Raw genomic sequence first — 27,969 nt, 5'->3', positions numbered from 1 at the left:
CATCACTTGACACTACGAGATTACGGGGCTGCTGGCCATCCTGTTCCTCCGGGCCCTTTGGAATAGTAGCACAGGACCCTCCGTATTCGAGTACTAGATCTTTCGTGCCGGATAGGTACCGTATGACTTGGTCGATGGCGGCTTGGTGCTGTTGGCCAGGATTCTGGCTGTATTGAGCCAGTCTGCAGACGGCCTCTGCGACGTCCGGTCGTGAGGTTATCGCTGCGTACAGTACGCTACCGACCTTCCTCTGATACAGTCGTTTGGTATCTTCGTAAGCCTGGCCGTCGAAAGGCAAGGGGGGTACGTCTAAAAGCTTACATTCACTAGAATTATCTCCGTTAGGTAAACACAATATGCTTCCTGGGATACTGATTGCAGTATATTTGTTCATATGAAGGCAACAGGATCCAGACTCGGTAGCGGGCTAAGGTAATATGGTTGATAGAGTCCCGGATCCGTCCTATTCTTTGCATCATCTATATCTAGATCTACATGCATGTATGTCGACAACATGCAAATGACCAATCGTGAACTTTGCTGTAATGGATTATGAATCATACTTCTGGAGCACCGGCCGTCAACTTAGGCATTTTGGAGTTCGAGCTTTCCCCGATGGTGGTTCCATCCGCAGCTGTAGGCTCGGTCTCGGATGTCTTTGAGGCTTCGATAAGTCTTGTGTGGAAAGCCTCACGCTTTGGTCTTGTTTTGAAATAATTAGCACTACAAATCTATTCCCTTCTTGCTTCTTGAAATACGTACAGTAGATACTTCCAGTCGATGTACCGCAGGATGGAAGTCATGATGATGACTAATACCCAAAGGGCGATGCAAGACTGCCAGCCATATTTATCTTCACAATCTGATTAGTCTTTGGCCTATGTTTATACGAGCCCATTAACTCACAGTAGGGGGCTTCCGTGGCTGGCCAGACTAGCACTTGAGACCATGCTGCAACAGCGTAGTAAGTAGCAATGGAGACTCCAACAATGAGTGTTCTTCCATCTGGATCTTGAGGCAAGCTGGAGTTTGTGTGTCAGCCATATCACGAACGAATCGAGCTGTATGATTACTTACAGATCAGAGAGCCAGGCGAATATCAAAGGAGCAGTGCCCAAGCAGAGGAACGAGACGTAGTAACTTGCGTAAGCAGTGGCCAGAGACGTCGTTTCGGGGTGCGATGTCCAAATACTCATGGCGATGGCGGGGATAAGTCCGATCACGGCTTTTGGTTGTCAGTGACCTGTAAACTCTTCGCAAGAGACTGAGGGAGGGGCTCTTACATTGAGCCACGATGAGGGTCCAACGAGTCTGCAAAACATCTGATAGAATGGCCCATATCCAGACTGTGATGCTGTTAGTTCTGCTCCCGAGGTATCATTTGAGACGAAGTGATTTATACCGAACACCACTTGAATAGCGTTGCCCGCAATCGGCAGAGCGTTTACTTCGGAAGTTGTCCACCTTGGAGTTCCATCCGCGTTCGTCAAGCTCTTCAGAAACAGGCCGAAGTAAGCATACCCATAGGATGCGAGCACGGTTGCAATGTACAGCACGGGGAGGAAGTAGACGACCCAGTTGTTGAACGTGCGCCTGTACGATGTCAGCCACAGTCTGCTCCATGTGGAACCGAAATACTCACTTGGCACTCTCCCAGGTGATCTTCTTCGGCTCGGCGCGCCCATTCCGCTCCAACCGCTCCATAGCAAGCTGCGCATGTCCCTCCTTGAACCAGAACGCCCGGGGATTGACGTTATTCGGCGTGTCGGGCAGCAGGAAGAAGCCCAGGGCGCCAACGACCACCGTCATAACGGCATTGATAATGAACAGCCACCGCCAGCCAGCGATCCCGTTGGCCCCATGCAGCGTGTTGATGATGGCGACCTGCAGCGCGCCCGACATCATGGAGCCGATGCCTTGGCAGGAGTGGTAGAAGCCCATGCGCTTGGCCAGCTCCGAGGGTGTGTACCAATGCATCAATAAGGTCATCATACCCGGCCAGGCGCTACTCTCGCAGAGTCCAAGGAAGACACGGAGGATGTAGACTTGCTTCGCATTGGTGGTCAGGGCTATCAATCCTGTCATAAGACCCCAGCAGATTTCCAACCCAGAAAGCCAGTAGCTGGGGCGCACATAGGTCAAGATGACTTGTGACGGGATCAGCATGATGCAATATGAGACATTGAACCAGGTGGTGAAGCTTTGTTGTTGTTGTTAATGACTGTCACCCGTTTTTCATCTGCACTTTCATTCACTCACTAATTGAGTTCATTGCCATACAGGTTGAGGTCTTCTTTCATCCCGGAGACATATGCATTATTGATATTTTGCTGATCCAGGTACTTGATGACTTTTACCACAGATCGGATTAGCACATGACACTGACGGCATGCGGCATACTCCCGGCTCACGCACCTTGGGATATGCAGCCAAATGTCATCAGGAAAATATCGAGCCTTCGCACCAGACTGCGCTCTTCGGGGGAACGCTCATGGCGCTTGGCGAAAGCGATGCTGCTCAGTCCTACCATCTTGCTATTTGTGCAACGTCAAGCGCTTGGTTTTCACGACGAGTCGCAAAGGAGACAGAAGCAAGCAGCCTCGTCTCCAAATTTGCGCGATCCCCCGGCTTATATACTTTGTGTAATCTGTATGCTCTCATATTTTCGCCCCGCACCCAGATAACTGGTGGACTACGGAATACTACGCTGGCGTTATCCCTGCCTCGTTTCCCGAAGGCGCAAAAGCACGTCAAAGACTTCGGCAGTCGCCTACGTTGACTCGTCCAATGACACGGCACGGACCCATCCTTAGGTGTTGCAAAATGGCAAGAACCGGGCTTGTCGCCGGTGGTTGGACGTTTGCCAAGCAGAGAGTATGGATAACGATCCATTACACCTCTCAAGGCATGCAGATTCTTAGCGTATTATAACCCCCATAATACTTGGTCTTCCACTCGTTTTCAGTGCTGTGACGGGCTGTGACGGGTAATGATTCCCTTGTCCGAGTACACCGGTACTTGACCTCTCACGCAAGCTGTATGCGCTGACCAGTCGTTTAAAATGGGGAATTCCATCCGCTCACAATCTGCATGCCTGGAAAGGTGTACAGGGTGATACGGGCGATGGCTGGAATCAGATAGAGAGGCCGATTGAAGCCGATATGGCCTAGACTTATCATATCTCTCAGTTCGTTATCAAGGGCTGCAACACGTATCATGTATTCCATGAATCTTCCGCTCCGTATCAAGGGATACCCGGCCCGGCATCTCTCAGATTGGGAAGTGGCGACGCCAAGCACTCGACTCTTCAACGCCCACCGCCAAGATTGCGCGACTAGTTGATTGATAAGAGAAATTACATTGAAATAGCACCAACAACTATATTTGTCGATTCACCATGTCGATCATTTGGTTCCCGGGAGCAGAGCCACGGGTTTATTACCGTCTAGAACGGCAGCGAGACGAACAGTCGGGTCGGGTCGGCGTCCCGGTGCAACGGAGATAGTGGCCCACTTCAACCCCAATGTCGTCTGACGTCGTGCATTATCTCCACAGATGCTTTGCGAAGTCGCAGCAAGACAGTCACTTTCAGCCAATGTTCTATGATTATTTAACTTTGGTCATCGTGAAGTAGACACACTTGACTGAACGAGTCAAATAATTGTAACGTCCCAGCCTCTGATAATGTCAAAAATGGGGAATGAAGCCAAGTCCAAGTCGAGCCTACCCGTGCCTGGTGGTTGTGTGTCTTGGTGGCAACAAACGACCCGGTCATTTCCCTATCTCAGTCACAACGAGAATGAGACAGTCCCCAAATCCTCCAAATATGTCGTGATTGGCTCAGGCATCGCCGGTGGTCTCACGACGTTCCAGTTGATCGAAAATGGCGTACCGGCAGAGGATATCGTGATACTGGAGGCAAGAGATGCAGCCAGTGGTGCCAGCTCGAGGAACGCCGGCCATGTGCGACCAGGTGACAACTAGATGCCTATTTTCCTCTGTAACTATGGTTGTGCAACCATACTAAAGTCCTCAACAGACGCATTCAGAGGCTTCCAAGTCTACGAAAAAGTGCACGGGCGGGACCAGGCCCTCAAAATCATCGCCAACGAGCGCCTCGTCTTCGAAAAAGTCGACGAGTTTGTCAAGAAACACGGCGTGCCGTGCGACTTCAACCCGGCGACTACCTTCGACGTGTGCATGACCAAAGAGTTCGCTGACTTCAACGCGCGAAGCCTGAAGCTCTACGCCGACGCCGGGGGGGACATCTCCCACGTCAAGTTCTACGAGGGCGAGGACGCAAAGAAGAGGACAGGCGTCCGGCAAGCTGTCACGGCCTATGAGTGGCCTGCTGGCTCGAGTCACCCGGCCAAGCTGGCGCAATGGCTGCTGACGCAGTCTATCGAGAAGGGGACCGGCTTCTTCACGCACTGTCCGGCGACTTCGGTGGTCAAGTCTGCGTCCTCCACAGCAGACAAGACGCTCTGGGACGTGGTCACGCCCCGAGGCACCGTGACGGCCGCGACTGTAGTGCACTGCACCAACGCCTTTGCTCCTCATCTGCTGCCTCAGCTCTCCTCCTTCGTGACGCCGAACCGTGCCCAAGCGCATGCCATCATCCCGCCGCCTTCCCTCAGCGGTACAAAAATCATGCCGAGTACCATGTCTCTCCGTCACGAACTGCGTCACTTCTACTCCGTCGCCCAAAGGAAAGCAGACGGGATTATCATCCTGGGGGCCCCTATTGCGAGTCCAAATGTGAGCGAGGCGGCTTATGAAGCAAGGTTTACGTCTGATGACTCGACGTTTAACGAGGAGATACAGAAGGATGCGTGGGGAAATTTTCAGGCATGTTTCCCGGATTTGAGAGAGGAGAAGCTGAGGCATGGGGAAGGGTTGCAGGGTACGTGGACGGGGATCGTGGCTATGACTCCCGATTCCGTGCCGTTCGTGGGGCCAGTTGATGGGTTGCCTGGGCAGTGGATTTGCGCGGGATTCAATGGGCATGGTAAGTCAATTATGCAATTATTCCACAATGGTCTGAGGTGGGTTGAAGGCTAATGTGCATCGTGCATAGGCATGGCGAGGATCTTCACTTGTGCCCCTGGCGTGGCCAAACTCATTCTAGGAGGAGCTTGGGAAGACACCGGTCTCCCAGAATGCTTCGAGATGACCAGCGAACGTTTAGTGAAGCTCGAACGTGGCACTGTGGGTTCGGTGTTTGAACCACCTCAGTTGAAACCATAGATCAAAGTACCGCATTTATTTCACAATGCAAGATGCTGGCCGTAATGCGCCGCCTCCCCAATGCCCCCAGAATGCAAACCCGTTCGCCCGATGTCAACCCATTAAACCGTCGAGGCGTTGAACCGATGAACCACGAACCGGCGCCAAACTCCCAAATTTTCCCACGCTGCCCTCGAAGCCAAACACACACGAGAGCCTTCATAGTCCGTCATTATTAGTCCCCCGGCCCTTTTCAGCAAGTATACGACACATAAAGCCCATTCGCAGCATCCTGCTCAAAGTAAACATGCCCATCCCCATTACGTGCATCAATTTCCAACTTCAAATGAATCTCCTCCGCACAATCCACCGCTCCCGCCGTATGGTTCCACGCGGCCGCAACCTGATCCCAAGACGTGAAATCCGGTGTCAACGCATCATCCACGGCAGTCTCGAATGGCTTGATCGAATTAGTCGACACCGGCTCCCCCTCAGCCGGGAACCCCGTCAAGGGACTCGCAGCGATGAGCCCGCTTCCTTCCACGACGAAGGTCCGACTGGTGGAGTCGGATTGCGACCAGCCTAGCGTGCAGGACTTGGCGGTCGGCGGGATCCCGGAGAAGACGGCGACTTGTTGGAGTTGCGGGTAGGATTCGAAGATTTGTACTTCGAGGTAGGTGAAGGGGGATTGGGAGAGGTCGGGTTGAGACGGGTAGAGGTTCCACATTGTGGGTTGGGCGATTTTGCCCGGTGTGCAGGCGGCGGTTGACGGGTTGGGGTTGGGAATGGCTGCGACGGCGGCGATGAGGAACGCCGCGGATGTGAAGGTTTTAGCCATTTTGGTGATTGATATCAACTATCGTACGGGAATGTGACGATTCATTCAAGATAGCTGGGGATACAGCGGATCTGCCGTTGTGGATCTGTCGTTAATTGCGAAGTTGAGTGTTGTGGATGAGATTGTTGATGAGATGAATTAACTGGACACTGAATTCGAAGTGGCGATCTTTAGTTTTATACAGAAAGTTTCGACCTGAAGCCATCCAGCCGCAACATGAAAAAACCAACTAAATCGGCTATGGCGTCGAAGGGGTGCGGGGTGTTGGCTGCGGCTTGTCGCGCAATACTCGAGGCTAGTAATGCAGCTATCCCGCGCTAAAGTATTTGCCCAACCCTCTATGTGCTACTGTCATGCCATGTAACGAACCTCATTGGTTGGTTTGGTGGGATCTTTGAAGCTTGGGAGTCGGGGGCATTGGGGCCACGGTACACGTGTAGTCAGCTTTAGCTCGTATAAATCAAGGCTGGTAAAGGCTATGTTGGGTGCATTGATCTGTTTCCTGTTCTGACCAATCTGGGGTGTTTGCGCCCAGTGTAAGAGAACTCGAAAACATGCTTTTAACCGATATGTTGGGTTAACTTTAGAAGCAGTGCGGTGTGGCTGTGGAAGACTTACCAACTACTAGATGGCTGCGCCGGAGGCAGTACAACGTGTTATAACATAAAAGTTTTGACACTTTGCATCACATGATCACTCGCCGCTTTTGCTGAGGCGTATCTCAGGGTTGCTCACCCTGCTCATCCTAATCACCCTGCTCACTCACTATTATTGCGATGCCGGAGTAGTGTGCGAATACCACGCCAGTAGGGATACCCGAGCAGCTACAAACAACACTCAGGTATCTAAAAGTGGAAAATAGTAACGTGTCGACTCTTTACCTATTTCTATGGAAACTATAACTTGGTCGAGGACTGCTACGTCCCTTCTCGGGCATCTGCTAAGTGAGCTCAGGGTTGACTTGGCCTTGGCCTAGTTCAGGCTTCTCAGGTCCCAATCCGAAAATGGAATTTAGCAGGTCGAGATTTTATACTAACAACTCTTGGCACATCAGCTGCACGGACGCTTGCTGACCGCAACATGCTGTACTATTTATAGATTTTCCTCATGGACGTGATCTTATCGCCACTACGAGTATACAACTACGCACACCATTAGGTCTTGGCTATATACGTGTTGCTAAAACTCTGCGATGTAATGGCCCCAACGTTATATTATGTCAAGGCTGGATAGCTGGGTGGGGTGGGGTCACGATAGGTTTGGCTGTAGGGCAACCATGGGTGGCCATGATTGTAAGGTTCGTCGTGATCATGGTTGTTTAGCAGTGGAACTGGATGCAGGGTTGAACAGCGGAATCACTCATCTTCTCGCAATTCTGAAACGGACTGACTTAGTGGGATCATTGTGTATCGTTTATAAACGATGGATAGATACATCAATTCACGTTTGAGACCGCATCATTTTCATCTAGGAAGTTGAAGTTGATGTAATTAATTAGGATGTTCCCCAATTTGATGATATTCGCTCAGGCCAGATTCGTCTGAAACTGCGATATCCTTCATCGATATGTTTTCAATATTTCTGGTTGCTGGGTGGACCAGCTATCTTTCTCCGATCCTGGTCAAAGAGGATATGGATAATTTTAAACCTCACGTGAAGTAGACGCATGGATATGATTTTATTTCTACTCATGATTTTGCCTCTGCCTTTACTGTTTTGTTTTATATGCAGTTGCAGTCATGCATTACTCTCCTATCTAACGTCGCACAATCTTCTCCACAGAAATCATGTCTAGCAATATCTGGCCTCTGCGGTGCGATGAGACGGGATCTCATGATGAAGGCTCCTGTCCGACGTGTGCCATAAAAACGTCTCGAACCCTGTGCGAGATCCGCGGTACATCTCACGAACCCACGGCAGGAAGCTCTTCAAGGAATGTGCCGATTGCGTCCATGCCTCGAAGACGTACTGTTGCACTGGTAACCACGGCGTCTTCTACACCCAATAAAATGGATGAACCATATCTCTGTCCTATTTGCAAGGAGACCGCCCAGAACCAAAATATGGCCGAAACTGACGCCCAACTCACGCGCCGTACACCCAGGTCCTTCGTCACTTTCCCTTGCCAGCACGCATTCCATCCCGACTGCATCGTCGCTTGGATCCAATGCCAAGAGCGTCCTACCTGCCCCTATTGCCGTAAGCCGCTCTACTACACCTGCAAGCACAAAGTGAAGCTGGTGCATCTTGTGCCTGAGCATATCTTTCCCAGATACGAGTTCGAACACCACTGTGGGAGCCCTGCATGTTTCAAGGCACATCAGGAACAAAAGATCCTCCGGCGACAGTCCGTCCTGAACGAGCTTTGCGATTACCTGCGGCGTACCTGCGAGAGGACCAACGCAAAGTCAAGGTGTATGGAGAGCAGGGATTGTCGTCTTTTCGATGCTATGTGCAGGTACGGGTGGCGGAAACCGTGGGGTCACCATCCTCCGGCGCTTATTCAAGCGATCAACATTGGAGCGGGGGCCATCTTTATTCAGATGGTATTGCAGCGAACACTCGCCCGTCTGCTTGACGAGATTGATAGGGAGGCCAAGCAACCGGAGATCTTCCGTCGGAATGGACTGGAGTATGTCCCAGCGGCTTTGGTAAGGGAGGCTTGTAGGGCTATGGAGCAGTATCTATCTCTTCTGGATGGGTCATGGACAAATGTTGAGAACGTGAACGGCGTGTACCAAGCTGAAGACATTGAGAGATTATACCCTGGGGTACTGCATTTCTATTCAGTGCCTGTCGACGATGATGAAGAGGTCACAGTGGAACATATTGATGGGTTGGAAGGAGGCACTGCTCACCATGGTTAAAAGCCTTGTATGTGGTCAATATATACAATAGTTCATACAGACAAGACTCTGATCTCAATGAATTACACAGGCTCGAGATACGAGGTTATAGCTCGAGCTACTTCCTCATTTCGTTTACGAGAAACTAGAGGTACCGAGATTTAGATGCCACCGAAGGTCATGGTATCATAGCTTGTTTTAGCAGTGTCTATAATGTTTGTTTTCTTAAGTAATGCATGTACATCTGTACGGTATAGAAGCATGTGGGATCCCCAGGAGCGTGCCTTCCTTATCAGAAGCGTCCTGCTGCAACATAGTACCTACCTTCCTGTCCAAGTCGCCAAACACGCGTCCAAGGCGCCTGCACGCCATCTTTCACACTCCGGTTGTGATCCTTCGGCTGGTTACTTCATTCATCCTATTTATCCGCAGGTAACCACGGCTGGCAGCATCGCCAATTCCTTTGTGGGAAACCCCCTATTGTCACAGTCAGTTCACGACACCCTGCCCGCTTCAATGATTTGATGTCATTCGAATTGGAGTTTATCAACAACCCCATGACATTCCTTCATGAGAGTCAGATTTACACGCTCCTGGCAGGGCTTAATACGCCTCGAAGACGGGGAGAAAAAGGACTACATATTTGAATTGGATCGAGGTTAATTCGGGAGCTTCTCCTGTAACTTGTGCGTTGCAAATCATTCACTATAATTGTCATCACAAGTTCAAAGAGCGCTTGTTGTAGGAGGCACATACACATGTGACCAGATCGCCAATCTCAAATGATGCATCAATCTAGGTAGGACGTTGGCTGGCACAGTAAACTGGCTTATGTGAGTTGGGTATTGGCGTTGGCATTGGTGTCCAAAAATATTGATGTAGTCCGAATTTGGAAGTACCTCAGCGAAGTCCCAACAACAGAATGTTAATTACATCAAATCGTGGCAAGATGCAAGTATGATACATAGTCCCATCGCTTGCCTTCCATTGAATCTCAGCAATCGTCAGTGTTTACTCCACGAGCTATTGGAGAAAGAAGCATGATAAACAGCTCTTTTAGTACACTTGGATCTAGTTGCCGAGAACAGCAGGTCATATAACTCAAGACACGTTCTGGACGAGTTAACCAACTTCGCGCATTTCAATGTAGACATCGGTCTAAATAAGCACCCCCATAATGGCTTGAGGGCGCAGATAGCGCTAGCAGATCACGCGAGAATGAGTCATCTGTGGTCAGGTTATGGAGCATTCATTCGGCTGATATTCACTTAGCAGTGTTTGAGAGTCGTGTTCTTCTGGCCAGCAGTTGATCAGCTGGCCGAAGACTGCTCTTGCATTGAATAGAGCTTGTCCTAACTCTTAACGTAGAAACAATTAGTTAGCAGCTAGCGTTTGTCTCTGAGCGTGCAATAAGTGGTGGTCTAACAGTGAATCTTACTAATGGAGGTTCCCCATTGCATACACACAGCACCGCCCCAAGACAAAGAGTAGAACCAATGCTCTCCAAACAATACTAGCTATGGTGGCTGTACCAAGAATCATATACGTGAGGCTTCAGAATACCAGCATTGTCCTATTGTTGGCGGGTCGGAATTGATCAGTCTGTGGCTGAAAAGTCATAGCTCACTTTCTGCGGTGTTGTGTCTCAGTGGAGACGCAGATATTGGTCCCGTGTACATCATCCGGAGCCGTCTACTGCAACCCCGGCTCCATATCGGCTGCTATATGCATGTCACGAATGATGATCTTTCCATGAGTTACACTAACTGGTTCGCAGGATCAAACGCCACTGCCGGGTGATGAAACCACAATAACGTGCCGAAACCTTGCCTTCCTCAAATAGCAAATCCACCTGCATCGCACATCTATATCGGCGCATTACTAGTGGCGTCAATGGTCGGCGAGATCTGAGTTTCTTATCTCGCCGGCTGAAAGCCTGCTTACCTCAGGATCAGAACATATAGCCTCACTATTCATACCGTATTCAGCGTCGAGGCAGCCCGATGGGAGACCGGTGGGTTTACAGAGTATCATGACATGAACCAGTGAGAGTTTATCTGCATACGGAACCGAAGGAATCTAGAAGCCAAAGATCTCTATGCAGGGCTCAATGGCTCGGCATCTGCTTGTTCAGCCTCCACTATGTTCACCATGGCAGTCCTTGCTGTCAGCCTTTTGGTCAAATATACTTGCGAAATTGTCAGTCAAAAAGTCACTCTGCCTTCTCATCAGCTATCAGCGAAGAAGATCCGGAGCAAAGTGCGCGCATAGTGTCAACAGTAAGTGATCCTCATCTAAAACTATCATTATCAGCTCACTTTCTGTCAGTTCCATTCTTGAAGACAAGCTTCATTACCATCATGGGGACTTTACAGCAAAACGACACAACCCCTATCTCTGTGCCATTCTTCTGTCCTCAAGCAGGAGAGCCAGATGAAGAATATTCTGTATTTCGGCCTGAAGGACTGCGTCTCCTGGCCCCCTTTATCAAGCAAGGACTCCGTCCGGTCAAGTCACACGTGCACAATCTGATACCACGCATAGCGAAAGGCCCCTTCAAAGACGCCATCGACTTGCCTGAAGACGCAATTTCCATAGTGAGCGCCGCATGCCGCTTGCCTGGGGCGAACAACCTCGAAAAACTCTGGGAACTTGTTGCTGCTGGGACAGACCGCCACCGCTCGATACCGAAAGAGTCGACTTGTACGGGAGTTTCCGCACAACTCAAAGCGGGAGTTTCACTAAAGAAAGAACGTCCTATGGTAACTTCGTGGAAGACATCCAGAGCTCCGATCACAGTTTCTTCGGCGTGAAACCCCGCGAGGCGGCGAGCATGGAACCGCAACAGCGCGTCTTGCTCGAAGTCGCTTATGCGTCCCTTGATGATGCTGGGTATCTGGCCACGCATCATCGCGAAGACGGTGACAATGTTGGCTGCTTCATCGGCGGCAGTCTGGTCGAATATCTCGACAACAAAATTTCTCACGCTCCGACGGCATACATATCTACCGGCATCATTCGCGCGTTTCTCTGTATTCATCGTTAACAGAGTCTTTAAAGCCATCCAGGCCGGGGAATACCGCATGGCCCTGACGGGTGGTGTCAATATCATGACTGGCATGAACAACTTCTTCGACCTGGCCAAGGCTGGTTTCTTGAGCCCAACAGGGCAGCGTAAACCGTTTGATGTAACCGCTGATGGCTCTTGCCGCTCTGATGGTGCGGGCCCTGAAGAAACTGAGCCATGCCGTTGCGGACGGGGATGCCATCTTGGGCGTGATCCTCGGCTCACCCACCAACCAAGGCGGGTTCTCTGCTTCTCTCACGGTCCCGCAATCAGTGGCCCAACAAAATTTGAATCGAAAGGTACTATAGCAGGCTGGCATACAGCCAGAGAGCGTGACGTATGCCGAAGCCCCCGAACCGGTACTCAAGCCGGTGGCCCCTTGGAGATGGAAAGTGTGCGCTCAGTTTTCTCAATGAAGCCGTCATTGCCGCCGTCACAATAGAACATACTGTGGGCTCTATCAAGGGAAATATTGGACACTGCAAAACATCAGCTGGAGTGGCTGGTGTACTCAAGATACTGGCGATGATCAGGCATGGTCAGCTTCCGCCGCAGGCTAACCGTAAGAAGCTCAGTCCCAAAATCGCACCACTCGAGTCGGACAGACTAGTTGTCACCCCTAGCTTGCCTTTATGTAAATCATCCTTTCGCGCAGCTCTGGTAAACAGCTACAACGCGGCTGGGTCAAACTGCGGCTTACTGTGTTGTGAAATGCCTTCGCAGCATAACCTCTTGAAGAAGAAGCCGGTCGATATGAGGTTGCCACTGATTCTTAGTGCATCCTGCGAGAAGAGTTTACTCAAGAACGCACGTGCTTTGGGTATCTACCTGCGCAAGAAGGCTGCAGACTTGGATATGACAGATATTGCATTCACATTGAAGGAGAGACAGTAACGCCTCAGGTTCATGGCAACCGTAGAAGCTAGAAGCATACAAGACGCGGCAATTCCTGCTAGAGGCTCATGACCTATTCCATCTAGCAGCAGTTGTCTCAGCCTCCAGCGCCAGTCATTCTTGTGTTTACTGGGCAGTAAGACAACAAAGTCGGGCTAGACCAGTCACTATATGAGGAAATATCCGCCTTCCGGCACCACATATATGCTTGCGATAAAGAGCTGCGGACCCAGGATCATCCGTCCATCATCCCCACCATCTTCGAGACAGAACCTGCCAATAGTGCGATGCCGTTGCAATGCAGCATCTTCGCCATGCGGTACGCCTGTGCAAAATGTTGGATCGATTCTGGACTCGAACCCGTAGCCGTCGTGGCCACAGCCTGGGCGAGCTCCCTGCGCTAGCTGTCTCGGGTTCTCTCCCTCGCGGACGCCATCAAACTTGTTGCAGCTCGGGCACAGCTGAAAGATTGCAAATAGGGTCCTGAGAAAGGGGCTATGTTGGTTTTGGGCGAGTGCTCTACCGCAGAATTCAACAAGGCCGTCTCGCTCCTTCAACAGCGACCGGGTGACACGGTTGAGATCGCTTGTTACAATGCAGCCAGTACTTTGGTGGTTATTGGAACGTCACCTGTAATTGGGAATCTCGAAGACCTGCTGCGCAGCGAGTCAAGTTTTCAAAGAGTCCGCAGTAAGCGTCTCGCCACGAGCCATGGTGGTTGATCTGACCGGCTACCGTTTCTCGAAGTTGCCTTCCACCAAGCTAGAGAAAAGGTTGTATCAGGCTATGCGTCTGAAGACGGCGGGTTTACAAACTGCGCCTGTAGTGGTGGAAATCCTCTGCAAAATACCTTCCCGACATCGTCCACATCGCCAAGCACCGTAACTGATGGCGCCAGTAGCCCAGTCAGCAGCATGTCCGTCCCAGAGCAAGAGTCCACCGGACAATTAGAGGCTTTGCAGGATCTTATATTCGAGTTCGCTGGTGGCACCAAGTCAGACATGGAACACGACAAGATATTTACAGACCTGGGCCTCAATTCCCTAGCATCTGTCGAGTTTATTGGGGAGCTTTCTTCCAAGTTCAACCTAAACATCGCTTCTGAGGATCTGCTCCAAAACTCGAGGTTTATCAGCTATTGCCAGCTGGCACCCTTACACTAGACTAACCTAGATCTCACAATTCCTTAAGGATTAGCGTTGGACCTTCGTGCAACAACAATCAATCTACCTGACCCTATACTACGACCTTGACAGCTATAGCGATACCGCTATAATATAAAGAGAAGATTACTACCGAGTATATTAGCCTTATCTTTAAAGCTCTAACACCCCTTTATACTTTTCTTGTGGGATTGAGCGCCATATGTGTGCCTGAGGTGGTGCCTAAGGCAGTGAAATCGCTTGTGTAGATAAAAAGGTCGGCACCTGCCTACCTACCTTAGATGTAACTTCTTACATAGGACTCCGAGCAGTCAATACACACATCACACTGCGCATCGAGCATCGTAACCAATACAGGATCTGTACAGAGTCATCATCTGAGGGTTGAATCCCTCACTTCTCTTTTTAACCCTCTAATTTTAGACTCTATTCGTCTAACTTATTAAAGCGACGACCGATAGTCCGGAAGACGTTCATCTTTCTGAACTTGAATCATCGAATTCTACGCACGGCGGGAAGATAGGAAGAGGACGTAGCAAAGGTTATCCTGTAGCTATAGATAAGATAGATAAGAGCTATAAAAGAGCTCTGCCAGGCCAGAATAGCTGACCTGGCCATCCTTTCCCAATACAACAATTCACACCCCATATGCACTCGCATCAAAAGGTGAAGGAAAAGCCAAAGCCGTCGAAGACATAATCCTAAAAGAAGAAGCTAGATCTTCTAATTAGCGACTATAGACGCGCTCTTAAGGACGAATTGAGTAGCTCTACCCGCTCCTTATTTCGATACACTGGCGAAATTTTAGCCTAGTTATTATAGCGCCTCGATTACCTCGAACGATAAGGATGGGTCACACCGGCGCCTGAATAGCCTATAAGTCTATCGAGCGCCCCGGACCCTATAGAGTAGACCGGCGTGGGATTACACGTGTATCTGACTAATAACAGGGGTTCAAGTGATTAATTGATTTATCTCCTTGTCTTCTGTTACAGTCTATTGACTACCAGTGTAGCCATACGTAGGGATAGGTAACTATTACTCCGATGTGGCTGTGTGTGGCTTGTGTGAGATAGCTGTAATCCAACAAAGCATCCAACATTCACTTCATGTCTTACAGTCATCGTTCTTTTGAGCAGCCAAAACATGATGTGGGACCGATCATTATCGGCCTCATAGATATGAAAACATCACCACAACTACCTTCTTGTGAATTACCTGCCATCATCCTACCCTGTTGAGGATTAGACCACATCAAACGCCATGGCAGACCGGGCACCATTCCGCCCCGCACTGATCGTTGTAGACTTCCAAGAAGACTTCTGCCCTCCGGTAAGCTCTTTGTGGCGGCCCTCTTAATTGAAGCCAAGCTCACCACTTATCAGCACGGCTCGCTAGCAGTCAAAGATGGTCGCGACATAACCGAAACTGTCAACAAGCTTCTTGCCCTACCCTTCGTCCTCAAAGTCGCGACCAAGGATTGGCACCCGCCCGACCATATCTCCTTCGCCTCCAGCCATGCCAACAAGCAGCCTTTTACCGACTCAGTTATGATCAAGAACCCTCTCAATACCGCGGAGACCTATGAGTCGCGACTATGGCCAGTTCATTGCGTACAAGGCACAACCGGCGCCGACCTCGTCCCCGAGCTCCACCTGACGCAAATAGACAAGGTTATCGAGAAAGGAATGGACAAGAGGGTTGAGATGTACAGTCCCTTTTACGACCCCTTCAATGAGCCACGGGGAAGCGACAGCGGGCTGGCGGGGATCTTGAAAGAGAAGGAAATCTCCGACGTCTACGTGGTTGGCCTTGCGGCCGATTATTGTGTCAAGAATTGCGCTGTGGATGCGGCTAAGGAGGGGTTCAAGACGTTCATTGTGGAGGAGAGTACGAGGGCAGTGGATCCAGATGGCTGGCAGGATTGCAAGGAGGAGATAAAGGCGATGGGCGTCGAAATTGTCAACATGAAGAGTCCTGAGGTCCAGCGATTGATGACCGCGTTCTGAAAGATTGTGCACTGACGAGAGGGAAACGACGAGGGAGGGGAAAGCAGTTCTGTTGTGATGTTTGGCATCGAGTTGAGGCGTCCCAGACTGCTTTAACCTGATTATCGCTGCCCCTGTCAGATGGGCGAGATCGGAGATGCGCAACGGGATCCATCGAGTTAGTATGATTTCGTTATTATTGACGAGGTTTTCGGGCGTCGGTACCAATGAAGAAGAACAAGCGAGTACGATGGCCACTGTCATGAAATGTTACCAAAGAGTTAGCAAACTCGATTTGCCGGTCGCGTGCTGGGTGGGGTGACGTCCGCACTTGGCTTCCGCTCAATATGACTTCAGGAGGAGTAACTCCTGAAGATAATTCAGACATACAGCTGAATTAGCCACTCGGTACAGCAGACCTGTCCTTTTGGTGAGAATATTTTTCAGATTCACAGCTATCTCGGTGACCGCTCTTGTCCTCGGTTGGGGTCCATATGCGCATGCGGCTAGCGATGCTGCAGCGCCTCTGCATACACTATTGAACCCGAAACTTTTTGCTTGAACGATAACAGCTCAGTAAACAATAGGAAAATGCCATGCAGGCGGTGATGGTCAGATTTCAACTGCTGCCGCCGTCTGCGATTACAATTCTGCTCATTACTATATGTAAGCCACTGACTCGCCAAACTAAGTGTGGACGAAGCTCGAAGTCGCAACCTTTTTTCTTCTTGTGCCTGAGAATCCCTGCATAACGTCCTCCCGCACGATGCGAGCGGGACCCTGATGTGATTGATAACCCATGCGTAGATGATAAGGAGCCGCTGGGCGCTAGCTTATAAGTTTGGCATCAAGCCAACTGATGGCCTGTTCTACGGTCTGTTCCTCTTTCTCCGCCTTTTGCAACGGACGGTCCTTGCAGCCGTTCAGCTATCACCCGTCCGGCCACAGCCAGCCACCTCGAAGTTATGATCAACTCATCTTCTGCAGTACGTCGTACGTAAGGGAGAGAGTGTGGGGGCAAGATGTCACTGTTCGCTTTTCATTGCCCCAACCGGGCTGTTTCTTGAGCCATCTGATGTTGTAACGGCCCTATGAGCTCATGAAACTTCGACTGCATTCGGTTCCACGACATCGGGAGGCTGAGCTGCCCTCCCACCAACGATAATCTGAAGAATACCCTCCGTAATCGGGTTGCCGATGTTTCAACGGCCAAATTTGACGTAAAAATGCGCCCAGAACGCGCCCCAAAAACCCAGACAGTCAGAAAACCGACGCTAGAAGGTTGTCTGGAGCTGCTGATAGGGTAGGCGGCTGCTGTCCCCAGCTTGGGACGAATCTAGATGCCCACCGTTAGTGGTGAAAAGGTGAGTTGGCGTGGCAGGCAGGCAGGTGGTGCAAGTATGGCAGCTTGGGCAGCTGCGGTGCACGGGTTGCTAGCCGGCCAGGCAGGGGTGGATCGGCACTGCACACTCAGTGATCACTACTCGCTACCTATTTGACACCACAGTGGAGAGCTCTAGAGGGTGGAGATGCCGTCGAGTCCTTGATTCGCAGTGATCCAATCGGCCCAAATGCACCTAGGCATTTATTGATAGTGTTCTGGTAATTTTGCCGTTCGGACCCACCTAAGGTTGCGATGAAAACTCCACTCCGCTACTCGCAATAAACACTTGCATGGGAAGTTTCTCTAACGATCCGAAATCTTCGACTTATCTTCGCCGACAAACCTCCCCAGGTGGCCCCTTTTTAACTGTTCATTGCCTCTTGTTGTGTTGTGCCGCGTCTTTTGGTCGTTTCGTCGGGTAAGCAAAACGTCAAGTCCTTCTAGCGGCCGTTTTGCCCTGCCAGTCCAATTGCAAATCATCCCTCGTCTCGCAATCGTAGACTCGGCCGCAACTTAGTCGCCAACTCTAATAATCCCTCGACAACGCTCGCCCCAAGCTCCTGGCTTTCAGCAGACCCGACTACCGACAAGTCCCAACATCGGACGAATTAGCTGAACTCTCACGCCAAACTTCTCGGTAGAGCTTGGTGCTGTTTCAACACGGCGAGCTTCGCTGCTCCATTTTCGTGCTCTAAATAACCACAATCAGTATGTCATTCCCTTGCGACTTGGTTGTGTGTAGTGATATTATTGCCTTCGCTTAACGTTCCTATCCTTCTGGCTTGATTCATCCTGCGGTCAGCGCATCACACGGGCACACTCGCGTGTGTCTCATTCTGATCAACCATGTTTTTCAAATTGCCTCCCGTTAATACCTCAAGCTTACAAAAACCTCCGCGCACAGGAACATACGAACAGAACCACGAATGGACTCATAGTAGCGCCATGGTTGCCTCTTCGTTCCTCCCCTCCCGCTTTCGCGGCGAGCAACCGAATGGCCCACCAGCTCCCCCCTCGAGACTGAACAGGGCATCCACGCCATTTTTGCAATTCGTATCCAGAATTGCATGCATACATCCCATCTACACTCTATGCCTCGTGGCTGTCTTGGCCAGCACGACATACGTAGGAGTGGTCCGGGAAAGTCTGTTTGACGCGACTCGGAGTGTCCAGAAGGCAGAATGGGGCTCTTTAACAGGTGGCAGTAGGAGTCTGGTCGCGGGGCCCGAAACGGCCTGGAAATGGCAGAACTTCGACTCCGAAGCAAAGGTCCCTAAGGATGCCGACCATCTCGCGCTGATCACGTTGATCTTCCCCGAATCCTCTCCCGAAGCGCCTCAGACCGCCCCCTCGCCGCATATCGTTCCTTTGCCTTCGAACTTATCCGTCAACCATCTCCCCACCACCTCGAACTCGCTGTCGGCATACTCCCAGGACAGCGCGTTGGCCTTCTCCATCAAGTACAGCGAGGCGCCCGAGTTCCTGCAGGTCGCGCAGGAGATCCCGAACGATGTCCCGGGACAAGAATCGCGTGTGACCGAGCACGGCAAGAAAGAGCAGAAGATGTGGATCATGAAGGTCGCCAGGGCCCATACTAGAAGCAGCCTGGCTCTCTGGATCCATAATGCCTGGATCGAGTTCCTCGATCTCGTCAAGAACGCTGAGACCCTCGACATCATCATCATGGTTCTCGGCTATCTGGCCATGCATCTGACCTTCGTTTCCCTTTTCTTGAGCATGAGAAAGATGGGGTCAAATGTCTGGTTGGCGACCAGTGTCCTGTTCTCCTCGACCTTCGCCTTCTTGTTCGGCTTGAACGTGACAACGAAACTTGGCGTGCCAGTTTCTGTCGTTCTGCTCTCAGAAGGCTTGCCGTTCCTGGTCGTTACCGTCGGCTTCGAGAAGAATATTGTTCTGACGAAAGCCGTTCTGTCACATGCGCTGGAACATCGCAGGCCTGAGGAAAAGTCAAGCGATGACAGAAAGTCCGCGAAGAAGTCCCCGAGCCCTCCGGACGGCATTATTCAGTACGCTGTCCAGAGTGCGATCAAGGACAAGGGATACGAAATCGTTCGCGACTACGTCATCGAGATCTTGATTCTCATTGCCGGAGCTGCATCTGGTGTCCAAGGAGGACTGCAACAGTTCTGCTTCTTGGCTGCCTGGATTCTGTTTTTCGATTGCGTGCTCCTCTTCACCTTCTACACAGCCATTCTATGTATCAAACTGGAGGTCAACCGCATCAAGCGTCATGTGGAGATGCGCAGGGCACTCGAGGACGAGGGGTACAGTCGACGGGTTGCCGAGAGCGTGGCCACCAGCAACGACTGGATCAGACGAGGCAGCAAGGACGAAAAGGAAGCTTTGGTCTTTGGGCGAGACGCCAAAAGCAGCAGCGTCCCCAAGTTCAAGTTTTGGATGGTCGCCGGCTTCTTCACCATTAACGCCATAAACATCGTCTCCATACCTTTTAGAACCCCTGGCTCCTTCTCCAGCCTCTCCACTTGGGCAGGCGGTCTTGGAGGTGTTGTCACCTCACCCCCCCTAGATCCCTTCAAGGTTGCGTCTAACGGCCTGGATGAGATACTATTCATGGCGAGGGGTCACGGTCGCACGACTGTTGTCACGGTCTTGACTCCCATCAAATACGAGCTAGAATACCCCTCCGTTCACTACGCCGTGCCGTCGACACAAGCGGCCAATGGCCGCGATATCGATGATGGCTACGGTCAACTACACAATTACGGCGTTGGTGGCCGCATGGTTGGCAGCTTGCTTGACAGCTTGGAAGACCCTATCCTTTCCAAATGGATTGTGGTCGCTTTGGCCCTGAGCGTGGCCCTCAACGGCTACTTGTTTAACTTCGCACGTTGGGGCATCAAGGACCCGAACGACCCAGACCATGCCATTGATCCTAAGGACCTTGCCGCAGCTGAGAAGTTCAACGATACCCAAAATGCGACACTGCCCCTTGGCGAAATGCAAAGGCCCTCCCTTTCCAAACCCATGACCCCGGCATCTACCGACGACGAAAGCGAGGCTTTGTCGATGAAGCGAGCAAGGGCCGCGCCTGAGTCTCCCAAGACGCCACAAGTATCCCACAGCCAGTTTGAATTGGACAAGATGCTGGCAGAAAAGCGGTTCAGAGATATGACCGATGAGGAGATTGTCGCCTTGTCGCTTAAGGGTAAGATTCCTGGTTACGCGTTGGAAAAGAGTCTCAAGGATTGCACTCGTGCAGTCAAGGTCCGACGGTCTATCATCGCACGAACCCGAGCAACATCGGCTCTCACTGGACTTCTTGATCGATCCAAGCTGCCTTACGAGAACTACAACTGGGAACGCGTCCTCGGTGCCTGCTGCGAAAACGTCATTGGTTACATGCCCTTACCTGTTGGTGTTGCCGGTCCTCTTGTTATTGATGGTCAGAGCTACTTCATTCCTATGGCTACAACGGAGGGCGTGCTAGTCGCAAGCACGAGCCGTGGCTGCAAGGCGATCAACGCTGGTGGCGGCGCCGTGACGGTTTTGACAGCTGACGGAATGACGCGCGGACCGTGCGTGACATTCGAGACATTGGAGCGAGCCGGCGCTGCCAAGTTGTGGCTTGACTCTACTGCTGGCCAGAACATGATGAAGGAGGCCTTCAACTCGACTAGCAGATTCGCCCGACTCCAGACGATGAAGACGGCACTTGCGGGAACTAACCTGTACATTCGATTCAAGACGACCACTGGTGACGCCATGGGCATGAACATGATTTCCAAAGGTGTCGAGCACGCACTGAAGGTCATGGCGACCGATGGAGGCTTCGACGACATGGCTATTGTTTCCGTCTCGGGCAACTACTGCATTGACAAGAAGGCAGCCGCAATCAACTGGATCGACGGCCGAGGAAAGGGTGTTGTTGCTGAGGCCATAATCCCCGGCGATGTTGTTAAGCAGGTGCTGAAGAGTGATGTCGACTCCCTGGTGGAGCTAAACATTTCCAAGAACTTGATCGGCTCCGCCATGGCTGCCTCTGTCGGTGGCTTCAACGCTCATGCTGCCAACATCGTCGCAGCAATGTTCCTTGCCACTGGTCAAGACCCGGCCCAAGTCGTCGAGAGCGCCAACTGCATTACCATCATGAAGAAGTAAGCTCAGGTTCCCCTGCCATCGATTTTACAATGTGCTAATTCAATTCATTCCAGCCTCCGCGGGTCCCTTCAAATATCCGTCTCCATGCCTTCCATTGAGGTTGGTACGCTGGGTGGTGGCACCATTCTAGAGCCGCAAGCGGCAATGCTTGATATGCTAGGTGTTCGCGGCTCCCACCCAACGAACCCTGGTGACAACTCCCGCCGCCTTGCGCGCATCATCGGTGCGGCCGTCCTAGCTGGTGAACTTTCACTATGCAGTGCGCTCGCTGCCGGTCACTTGGTTCAGGCCCACATGGCACACAACCGCTCCGCCCCGCCAACCAGGAGCACCACACCCGCCCCAGGCGCGAGTGGTATCATGACGCCAGTTGGGCTCGCGATGACTGCCCAAGCAGAGAAAGGAGCCGCGGTCAGTGCGGCTGCTGCCGAGAGAGCTGCCGCCGCCAGGCGTTGATTGGTGATTTTATAGTTAAAACGCGGGCTGCATATATAAAGACCGTACATCATCATGGAGTTGGGGGTTTGCCAAAGAAAGAGCGTAAAGATACCGGCTTCGTTCATTCGATAATATCCTTCTTCTATTCTTCTGCGCATCTGAGAGTCGAAGAGGGGGTTTCAACAGTTTGGTTCTGGGGTTGTTTCACAACGACGATCAGCTGGAGTATGGAGATAGCGGAGAAGGTTGCTCAACTGATAACCTAGAAAATTACTTCCATGTTGCATGAAAGCGAAACCGATTGTTCACAATGAATAGCAGGTGGGAGGAATGGCGACGCACTTTGAACACCTTAGTTTAGTGTTCGCGTGTAAGAGATGTCGACAAATACAGGTACGAAAATAAATAAATTCGGAGACTCGAAAGACTTCACAACGTGCTTGTTCTCATTAAGGAAGCTGCCGCACCCGGAGTATGAATTGCTATGGCGTACTATTCACATTGCCTTTATCAGCTCAGATCCGTAAAGCACCCTTGAGATAGTACGATACCTGGCTTTGCGTCTCGACCGCCTTAAGCCAACCGCATCAGGCTAATCTATAGCTGCTCACTCAACTACATCAACCCAACCGTAACTGTTTATCACGCCGGCTATAACTTGTACGCCTCCGCCCGCGTAGCCTCCTCGTTCTCAGGCACGTGTTGTCGCTTCATGATGGTGTTTCATGTAGTCTCGGGACATTGACTTCAGCAAACACGCGATCCCCGACTTCAATTCATCTCGTGACTGTCGGCAAGGGATATGACTTTGTCCTTGACAAGATTTGGAACGGTACGGAACCAGGGCGCGGCTGTGGTTGTGCAGGTGGCTTGTCCTGTGGGGGAGAGGAGAAGGAGTTGGTTGGGAGGATTGTCAAGAGTTCTTACCTACATTGGGGATAGAGGGGGCGGACGGGTTTTATGGCTGAGTCGAGGGAGGGGGTGATGCCGGCATAACTGTACTCTTGTTCCAGCACGCTATATAATCGCCCTTATTTCGTTCTGTGCTGCCTGCGCTGCAGGAGCAGAGCCATTGGTCGTGTTCTGTGGCTTTGCTCTGTGCTTGTTTTTTGAGGTCCAATACGGTGTCCTTGATACTCGCCCAGCGCGGCTTGTTTGCAGAGTCTTCGCGATCGCCCGCCGCTGTATAGTTTGTTTGACTTGGGCGTAGAGTGGTTCGAAGGAATTTCCTGCCACCTCTTCATAGCTAGAGATTGCATGGGAATTTTGACTTGGGATGTGTCGTCCCACTTGCCATGCTCGTTTCGAGTGGCTGGGCAAGTTCTTTATGTGGTTGTAAGTGTTCGTAGTCTTGGTCAGAAGAGCTGTAGAGAGAGAAAAAGGTGGTGAGGGCTCAGTTAGCAGAGATAGAGATGCGAAAAACAAGATTTACCTTCGCTGAAGTTCCGTTGGGTGCCAGTCCTCGTATCATTGTACACTCCCCTAGAGTACTGGATCAGTATGTTGCGTGGTGTAAATTGAACAAGATAACCTTTATGGCAGGCCTTTTAATAAGAGTGGCATAGCAAAACTCCATCGCCCTTGGCGTTCTTGAGGTATTCACCATGACAGCTTTTAAGGCTGCTGCTCAACTTGTGAAGTTTTTCGAGGTCGCCACTCAAGTCGGACTCTCTGGCTGTTTCTTCAATACCGAGACCATCCGCCTTGGTACAGACGTACGTAACATCACCGAGTTTTCCATCCAGGTTGAGCTGGGTCTTGAAGGACTTAGTTGTGTACTGCTTGACGGATTTGTCATCGGAAGCCCGTTCTATTTTGACGCAGATGCAAAATTGACGAGCCTTTTCGTGGTATTTCTGTTGGACCTTCAAGGCTACTTACTACATCAAGACTGCGAGTTATGGAAGGACATATGACCACAAACCGTACGTTATAAGCTAATATGACCACCACCCATCGAACCACACAAGTCCTGCCTGTGGGACAGGCACCAGTAATTCCTGTCTATATAAGGCCCTTATGGCCGCCGTTCACTTCGTCCAGGACTCTCCAGAGATCATGACAATTTCAATACAAGACATTTGCCCACAATCCAACAATTCCTTCACAACGGCGGGTCGGCTGGCATTGGTATCTTGTAATCCTGACTACGTCTTTTGTCAACGGCAAGAGGTTAACTACGACGCAGACCACCGAAACATACCAGATCCACCAGGAAAGGCCCCCGTCGACGAGACATCTGCTTCGGTAAAAATCCTAACTTGGATGAATGGCCAGGACGACGTATTTCCCCCTTGCCAGCCGCTACTTCTGGCTTTTCACGGGGTCCAACAAAGCTCTGCATATCTTGATATATCAGAGCAGCCGTTGACCGACATATGGTGGTCTTGGTCCCAAGTAGATTTCTCACGCCGTCATCGTCTAACAGCGTTTTAATGTCAATGTCATCGCGCGCCAACATGCCTTTCGTGGCATGTGGGTACACTGCCTCAAGCTTTGCCCAGGCAGTACTGATATCCCTCTTGACATTCTCACCGAAGCTAAAAGCATTCGTTACTGAACTCGTTGAAAAGTAACTCAAGTTTATCCGCCCAGTAACTTTCCGGTCTGTAGTTCCCGCGTTGCCCTGTGGCGACAGCAGTACAAGCTTCGCGGGAGCATGTTTGCGCAAGCTTGAGCTCATTGAGCAGTGCATTGATCTGCGTAGTCTACCCCGTTGCCATGGTACCCGCGGATATTATGAAAACCTCGTGAGTGCGTGATGCTTCCTTCAGCCGGTTAATATGTTCAGCCCACGAAGAGCCATCAAATTCCCTGGTGGGTTTAGTTTTGCAAGTAAATCAATAGTATTGTGAATCTCCCGAGTATCATCAGTGCGGTTGATGATTTCCATCTCCAGTTTCTGCAATGACACGATCGAAGAAGGCTTAAGCTCCTTTGCTTCTCTCCAGAAGATAGATTCCAGCTTGCACACATTGGGCACTGAAAAAGATCCTGCGAAGATCTTACGATGGGCGCGATGTTCGTCGAATTCAAGCACCAAGACACCCTGGCCGGTGATAGCGTTGGTGGTTGTCCGCCACCTGTCCGGTCTATGGAACGAATTACTTACCGTTGTCTCGGGGGGTCGCGGAACGGAGAGAAATACTGGCGATAGAGGAAGATGCGGTAGTACTTGAGCGGAAGGTACTGGGCCAGGAACAGACTAGTTACGATCTGGCTGGGGAGATAGTTTCGGATTAGGCCGTTTGTTGAATATAAAAGCAAGCCTTCAAGGGCAACCAACACGAAACAGACGATATCATCCATCGTGAGCCTATAATTGTTGTAGTGTACATACACGTTGGTTTTATTTGCGCATTGGAACCCGCACGCTGTGAGTTGCTGCATACATCTTTTTTCTTTTTCTTTTTTGACACGGTAGCTGATGGATTAGTTGATGTAGATAAACTCGATGTCCCCTAGCACTGCGTTGAGTTTACACAAGGCCACAAGTCTTATAATGCGACAGTTTCGTTATACTCTACACGCTAATCTAATGGGCATGTCGAAAAACAGTGCTTAGAGTGGGCTTGGTCCAGTATAGCGTTGTAATTGGTCATGCCGCTGCAGTTGAAATTCCCAGGGACAGCAAATTGAGGCCGGGATCGTGCCGATTATGAACGAGCTCAGTCCACCTGCTATCCATATAATCAATTCCAGATTCAGTTTCATCGGCGCGCCCATGATCTTACCGCTGACTGCTATTTTTGGGTGTAAGCGTGGTTTATCGTAGCTTCTGGCAGCGGCCACGATAAGCCTCACTTTCAGAGGCGAGTCTAGATCACACGGACCCACATTGATCGGAGCGGTTTCACCGCCATGCTCACACATTTTTGACGCAAAATTCTCCTGTGTTCCCCCTCTCGTCGCCTTCTTCCTCATTCCTTCTTGTTAAGCATCTTCGGCACCTGGGGTGCGGGGAGCGTCCAGGGCCTTGACGACGTCCGATGAGTGTCTCGCGCCACCATCCACTTCCACCGACCAGCAGCCTGCCTTCGCTGCGCTCGCTGGACACGCTTACAGAAAACCAGATCTCGGCCGCGCTGCGCAACCTAAACGCTCTTTATTGCCCCTTGCCACGGTCTTGCGACTTCCAGTCTCGATTCAAGGCCAGGAAACAACCTCGAAGTGTTGCGTCCACACCGGCGGATTCAGGTTATGCCACGCCCGCCGATTCTGGCTACGCTTCCGACAATGAAGGTGGGCCTGAGCACACCGACGACGAAGACGATACGCTCAACGCCCTGCGCGCCGACGCTTACGAACGAACCTTTGCGACGCGCTGGCTGACGGGCTTCATTGCGCGCGCAGAAGAGTTGAATCACATTCCCGAAGACTCGCTAGAGCGCGCAATCGACGATGCAGCGTCGGTGCTCGCATCCTTCAGCGACAGGGCGGGCGAGAACGACGAGGAGGACTTGACGTTGATACGGGATTTCTCTTTTGAGTTGAAGAATGTCCCCTCCCCCGCGCCGGAAAAGATCCAGGTGCGGATCAATGACGCCCCGCTTAGCGGCGCAGACCACACGGATGTCGGCCTGCAGAGCTGGGGCGCATCTATAGTGTTTTCCGACCTGATATGTTCGTCTCCTGCGCGTTTCGGTCTCACGCAACGCATACTTGGTTCTTCGCCGCGCATTGTCGAGCTTGGCGCTGGGACGGGGTTGATCAGTCTCATGCTTGCGAATCTGCTCCCGCATCTCGATCTTGCGTCTGCGACGGTCATTGCGACGGATTACCACCCGGCTGTCCTCGAGAATCTCCGATTGAACGTTACGAGCAATTTCCCCTCCAAAACTCCAGCACCAGTGCAGACTTGCCTTCTCGACTGGGCATTGCCCTCGTCCGAGCCACCACTGGATGCACCAGCGGACCTACTGGTCGCAGCAGACGTCGTCTACGCACCTGAACACGCTGTATGGTTACGTAACTGCGCCGCCCACTACCTCACACCCGACGGCGTCTTCTGGCTCATATTCACCGTACGCACGACCGGCAAATTCGAAGGCATTGGCGATACCATCGAGCGCGCATTCGCCGCTGACGATAGTCCCAAGACGGAGGATGGCCGTGTGCTGAAGATTGTCGACGTAGAGAAGCTCGAAAAACGAAGGGGGGTTGGCCGCGGGGACGAGACTGGGTACAAACTATTTAGAATTTCGTGGGTTTAGACATTTAGACATAGACGCGCGCCGGCACATGCAGGCAGAGGGAACGCATATATACCGTTGGGTCTCATAGAGCTACGTAGACTTCTATCAGGCTAGAGGTAGACTAGACAGCGTAGAGGGTAGGGTACACCATAGATCGTAGACTAAAGACGATAGACACGCTCGGATGATTAGGAGTTTTCCTCTTCTGCACTGCAGCTCTTCATCTTCCACGCGCTAACAAGTAGTCTCGATCCAGTCCAACGGGGAAGTTGTCGTACGTTCCCCACAACACGAAATAGTTGTCAGAATCTTGCTTGCATTCCGCCCGGCATTGCGTTATGGTACCGCTGCAAGCGGTTGCCCAGTTGGTTCTGAAACAGTTGTAGGTGAGCCCGCCGCATCGCCTGGAGCAGACCGTCATCGGAGGCTCGTAGCGGAAGGCCGAGGTTGAAGCAGCCACGGCGAGGCACGCATAAACGGGGAACTTCATGGTGTACGCTGCGGGATGCCAAAGCTTTTGCGTGAGTAAGCTGGCTTTGCAGTACATTCGTAGAAGTTGAACTTGACTTTATAGAAGTTAGGATCATTTGCGTGATAAGCCGCAAGTTAGTGATGGATGGATGGTTATTGTCCCTATAAGCATGATCCCATTTGATAAGAGTTATGCATGTGAAGATTTGTCTCTTTGTCTTGTCCAAGAAGTAGCCTGCGGGGTTTCTATCTGTTGGCATGTGGTAGAACCTGGTAGCAGAACCCTGACGAGAATAGAATGTCTCACTTCATCTTTGAA

At 51.2% G+C, this 27,969-nt stretch overlaps 11 protein-coding genes across 11 annotated transcripts; 8 read left to right on the top strand and 3 right to left on the bottom strand.

Annotated features, from left to right (window-relative positions):
* Window positions 1-380: 380 nt before the first annotated feature.
* Window positions 381-2,586, bottom strand: BCR38DRAFT_400841 (major facilitator superfamily transporter). The gene is made up of 9 exons (XM_040857748.1): window positions 2,416-2,586; window positions 2,260-2,350; window positions 1,643-2,200; window positions 1,403-1,593; window positions 1,284-1,346; window positions 1,078-1,225; window positions 907-1,022; window positions 763-853; window positions 381-702 (listed from the first exon to the last, which is right to left on the bottom strand). The coding sequence occupies exons 1-9, from the start codon at window positions 2,528-2,530 to the stop codon at window positions 558-560; spliced, it is 1,518 nt and encodes a 505-aa protein (XP_040710882.1). The 5' UTR covers window positions 2,531-2,586; the 3' UTR covers window positions 381-557.
* Window positions 2,587-3,693: 1,107 nt separating this feature from the next.
* On the top strand, window positions 3,694-5,247 carry BCR38DRAFT_354027 (FAD dependent oxidoreductase; the record flags this gene model as incomplete). The annotated part of the gene is made up of 3 exons (XM_040856841.1): window positions 3,694-3,973; window positions 4,040-5,008; window positions 5,078-5,247. The coding sequence occupies 3 exons, from the start codon at window positions 3,694-3,696 to the stop codon at window positions 5,245-5,247; spliced, it is 1,419 nt and encodes a 472-aa protein (XP_040710881.1).
* Window positions 5,023-6,456, bottom strand: BCR38DRAFT_448582 (uncharacterized protein). The gene has a single exon (XM_040861231.1). It carries the CDS (start codon window positions 6,062-6,064, stop codon window positions 5,480-5,482), a length of 585 nt encoding a protein of 194 aa, XP_040710880.1. The 5' UTR covers window positions 6,065-6,456; the 3' UTR covers window positions 5,023-5,479.
* Window positions 6,457-7,851: 1,395 nt separating this feature from the next.
* Window positions 7,852-8,946, top strand: BCR38DRAFT_501285 (uncharacterized protein; the record flags this gene model as incomplete). The annotated part of the gene is made up of 1 exon (XM_040864836.1): window positions 7,852-8,946. One exon carries the CDS (start codon window positions 7,852-7,854, stop codon window positions 8,929-8,931), a length of 1,080 nt encoding a protein of 359 aa, XP_040710879.1. The 3' UTR covers window positions 8,932-8,946.
* A 2,797-nt stretch (window positions 8,947-11,743) lies between these two features.
* Window positions 11,744-12,285, top strand: BCR38DRAFT_461046 (uncharacterized protein; the record flags this gene model as incomplete). Its single annotated transcript, XM_040862483.1, has 3 exons — window positions 11,744-11,861; window positions 11,962-12,098; window positions 12,145-12,285. The coding sequence occupies 3 exons, from the start codon at window positions 11,744-11,746 to the stop codon at window positions 12,283-12,285; spliced, it is 396 nt and encodes a 131-aa protein (XP_040710878.1).
* A 145-nt stretch (window positions 12,286-12,430) lies between these two features.
* On the top strand, window positions 12,431-12,703 carry BCR38DRAFT_296656 (uncharacterized protein; the record flags this gene model as incomplete). Its single annotated transcript, XM_040854504.1, has 1 exon — window positions 12,431-12,703. A coding segment is annotated over one exon (273 nt), but the record flags the coding sequence as incomplete, so codon positions are not given.
* A 466-nt stretch (window positions 12,704-13,169) lies between these two features.
* BCR38DRAFT_501278 (uncharacterized protein) lies at window positions 13,170-14,034 on the top strand (the record flags this gene model as incomplete). The annotated part of the gene is made up of 3 exons (XM_040864835.1): window positions 13,170-13,190; window positions 13,351-13,561; window positions 13,619-14,034. 3 exons carry the CDS (start codon window positions 13,170-13,172, stop codon window positions 14,032-14,034), a joined length of 648 nt encoding a protein of 215 aa, XP_040710876.1.
* A 1,263-nt stretch (window positions 14,035-15,297) lies between these two features.
* Window positions 15,298-16,043, top strand: BCR38DRAFT_461045 (isochorismatase; the record flags this gene model as incomplete). Its single annotated transcript, XM_040862482.1, has 2 exons — window positions 15,298-15,366; window positions 15,420-16,043. 2 exons carry the CDS (start codon window positions 15,298-15,300, stop codon window positions 16,041-16,043), a joined length of 693 nt encoding a protein of 230 aa, XP_040710875.1.
* A 2,308-nt stretch (window positions 16,044-18,351) lies between these two features.
* Window positions 18,352-22,002, top strand: BCR38DRAFT_353966 (hydroxymethylglutaryl-coenzyme A reductase; the record flags this gene model as incomplete). The annotated part of the gene is made up of 2 exons (XM_040856833.1): window positions 18,352-21,542; window positions 21,600-22,002. 2 exons carry the CDS (start codon window positions 18,352-18,354, stop codon window positions 22,000-22,002), a joined length of 3,594 nt encoding a protein of 1,197 aa, XP_040710874.1.
* A 999-nt stretch (window positions 22,003-23,001) lies between these two features.
* On the bottom strand, window positions 23,002-25,293 carry BCR38DRAFT_478069 (uncharacterized protein; the record flags this gene model as incomplete). Its single annotated transcript, XM_040863091.1, has 6 exons — window positions 23,002-23,348; window positions 23,417-23,466; window positions 23,704-23,825; window positions 23,866-23,988; window positions 24,188-24,656; window positions 25,097-25,293. The coding sequence occupies 6 exons, from the start codon at window positions 25,291-25,293 to the stop codon at window positions 23,002-23,004; spliced, it is 1,308 nt and encodes a 435-aa protein (XP_040710873.1).
* A 680-nt stretch (window positions 25,294-25,973) lies between these two features.
* On the top strand, window positions 25,974-27,197 carry BCR38DRAFT_354192 (methyltransferase; the record flags this gene model as incomplete). Its single annotated transcript, XM_040856859.1, has 1 exon — window positions 25,974-27,197. One exon carries the CDS (start codon window positions 25,974-25,976, stop codon window positions 27,195-27,197), a length of 1,224 nt encoding a protein of 407 aa, XP_040710872.1.
* Window positions 27,198-27,969: the final 772 nt, after the last annotated feature.

Source organism: Pseudomassariella vexata (genome assembly GCF_002105095.1).
Source record: "Pseudomassariella vexata strain CBS 129021 chromosome Unknown BCR38scaffold_18, whole genome shotgun sequence".
Lineage (NCBI taxonomy): Eukaryota > Fungi > Ascomycota > Sordariomycetes > Amphisphaeriales > Pseudomassariaceae > Pseudomassariella > Pseudomassariella vexata.
Note: the sequence above shows the minus strand (reverse complement) of the source record. Positions and strands in the feature narration are given on the sequence as shown.

Bases quoted from the DNA above. Each gene is read 5' to 3' on its own strand.
- BCR38DRAFT_400841 (XM_040857748.1), bottom strand. From the start codon at position 2,530: ATGGTAGGACTGAGCAGCATCGCTTTCGCCAAGCGCCATGAGCGTTCC. The intron at 1,347-1,402 runs GTATAAATCACT...ACAGCATCACAG, and splicing joins CGCTATTCAAGTGGTGTTCG to TCTGGATATGGGCCATTCTA. The intron at 854-906 runs GTGAGTTAATGG...CAGATTGTGAAG, and splicing joins AGCCACGGAAGCCCCCTACT to ATAAATATGGCTGGCAGTCT.
- BCR38DRAFT_448582 (XM_040861231.1), bottom strand. From the start codon at position 6,064: ATGGCTAAAACCTTCACATCCGCGGCGTTCCTCATCGCCGCCGTCGCA.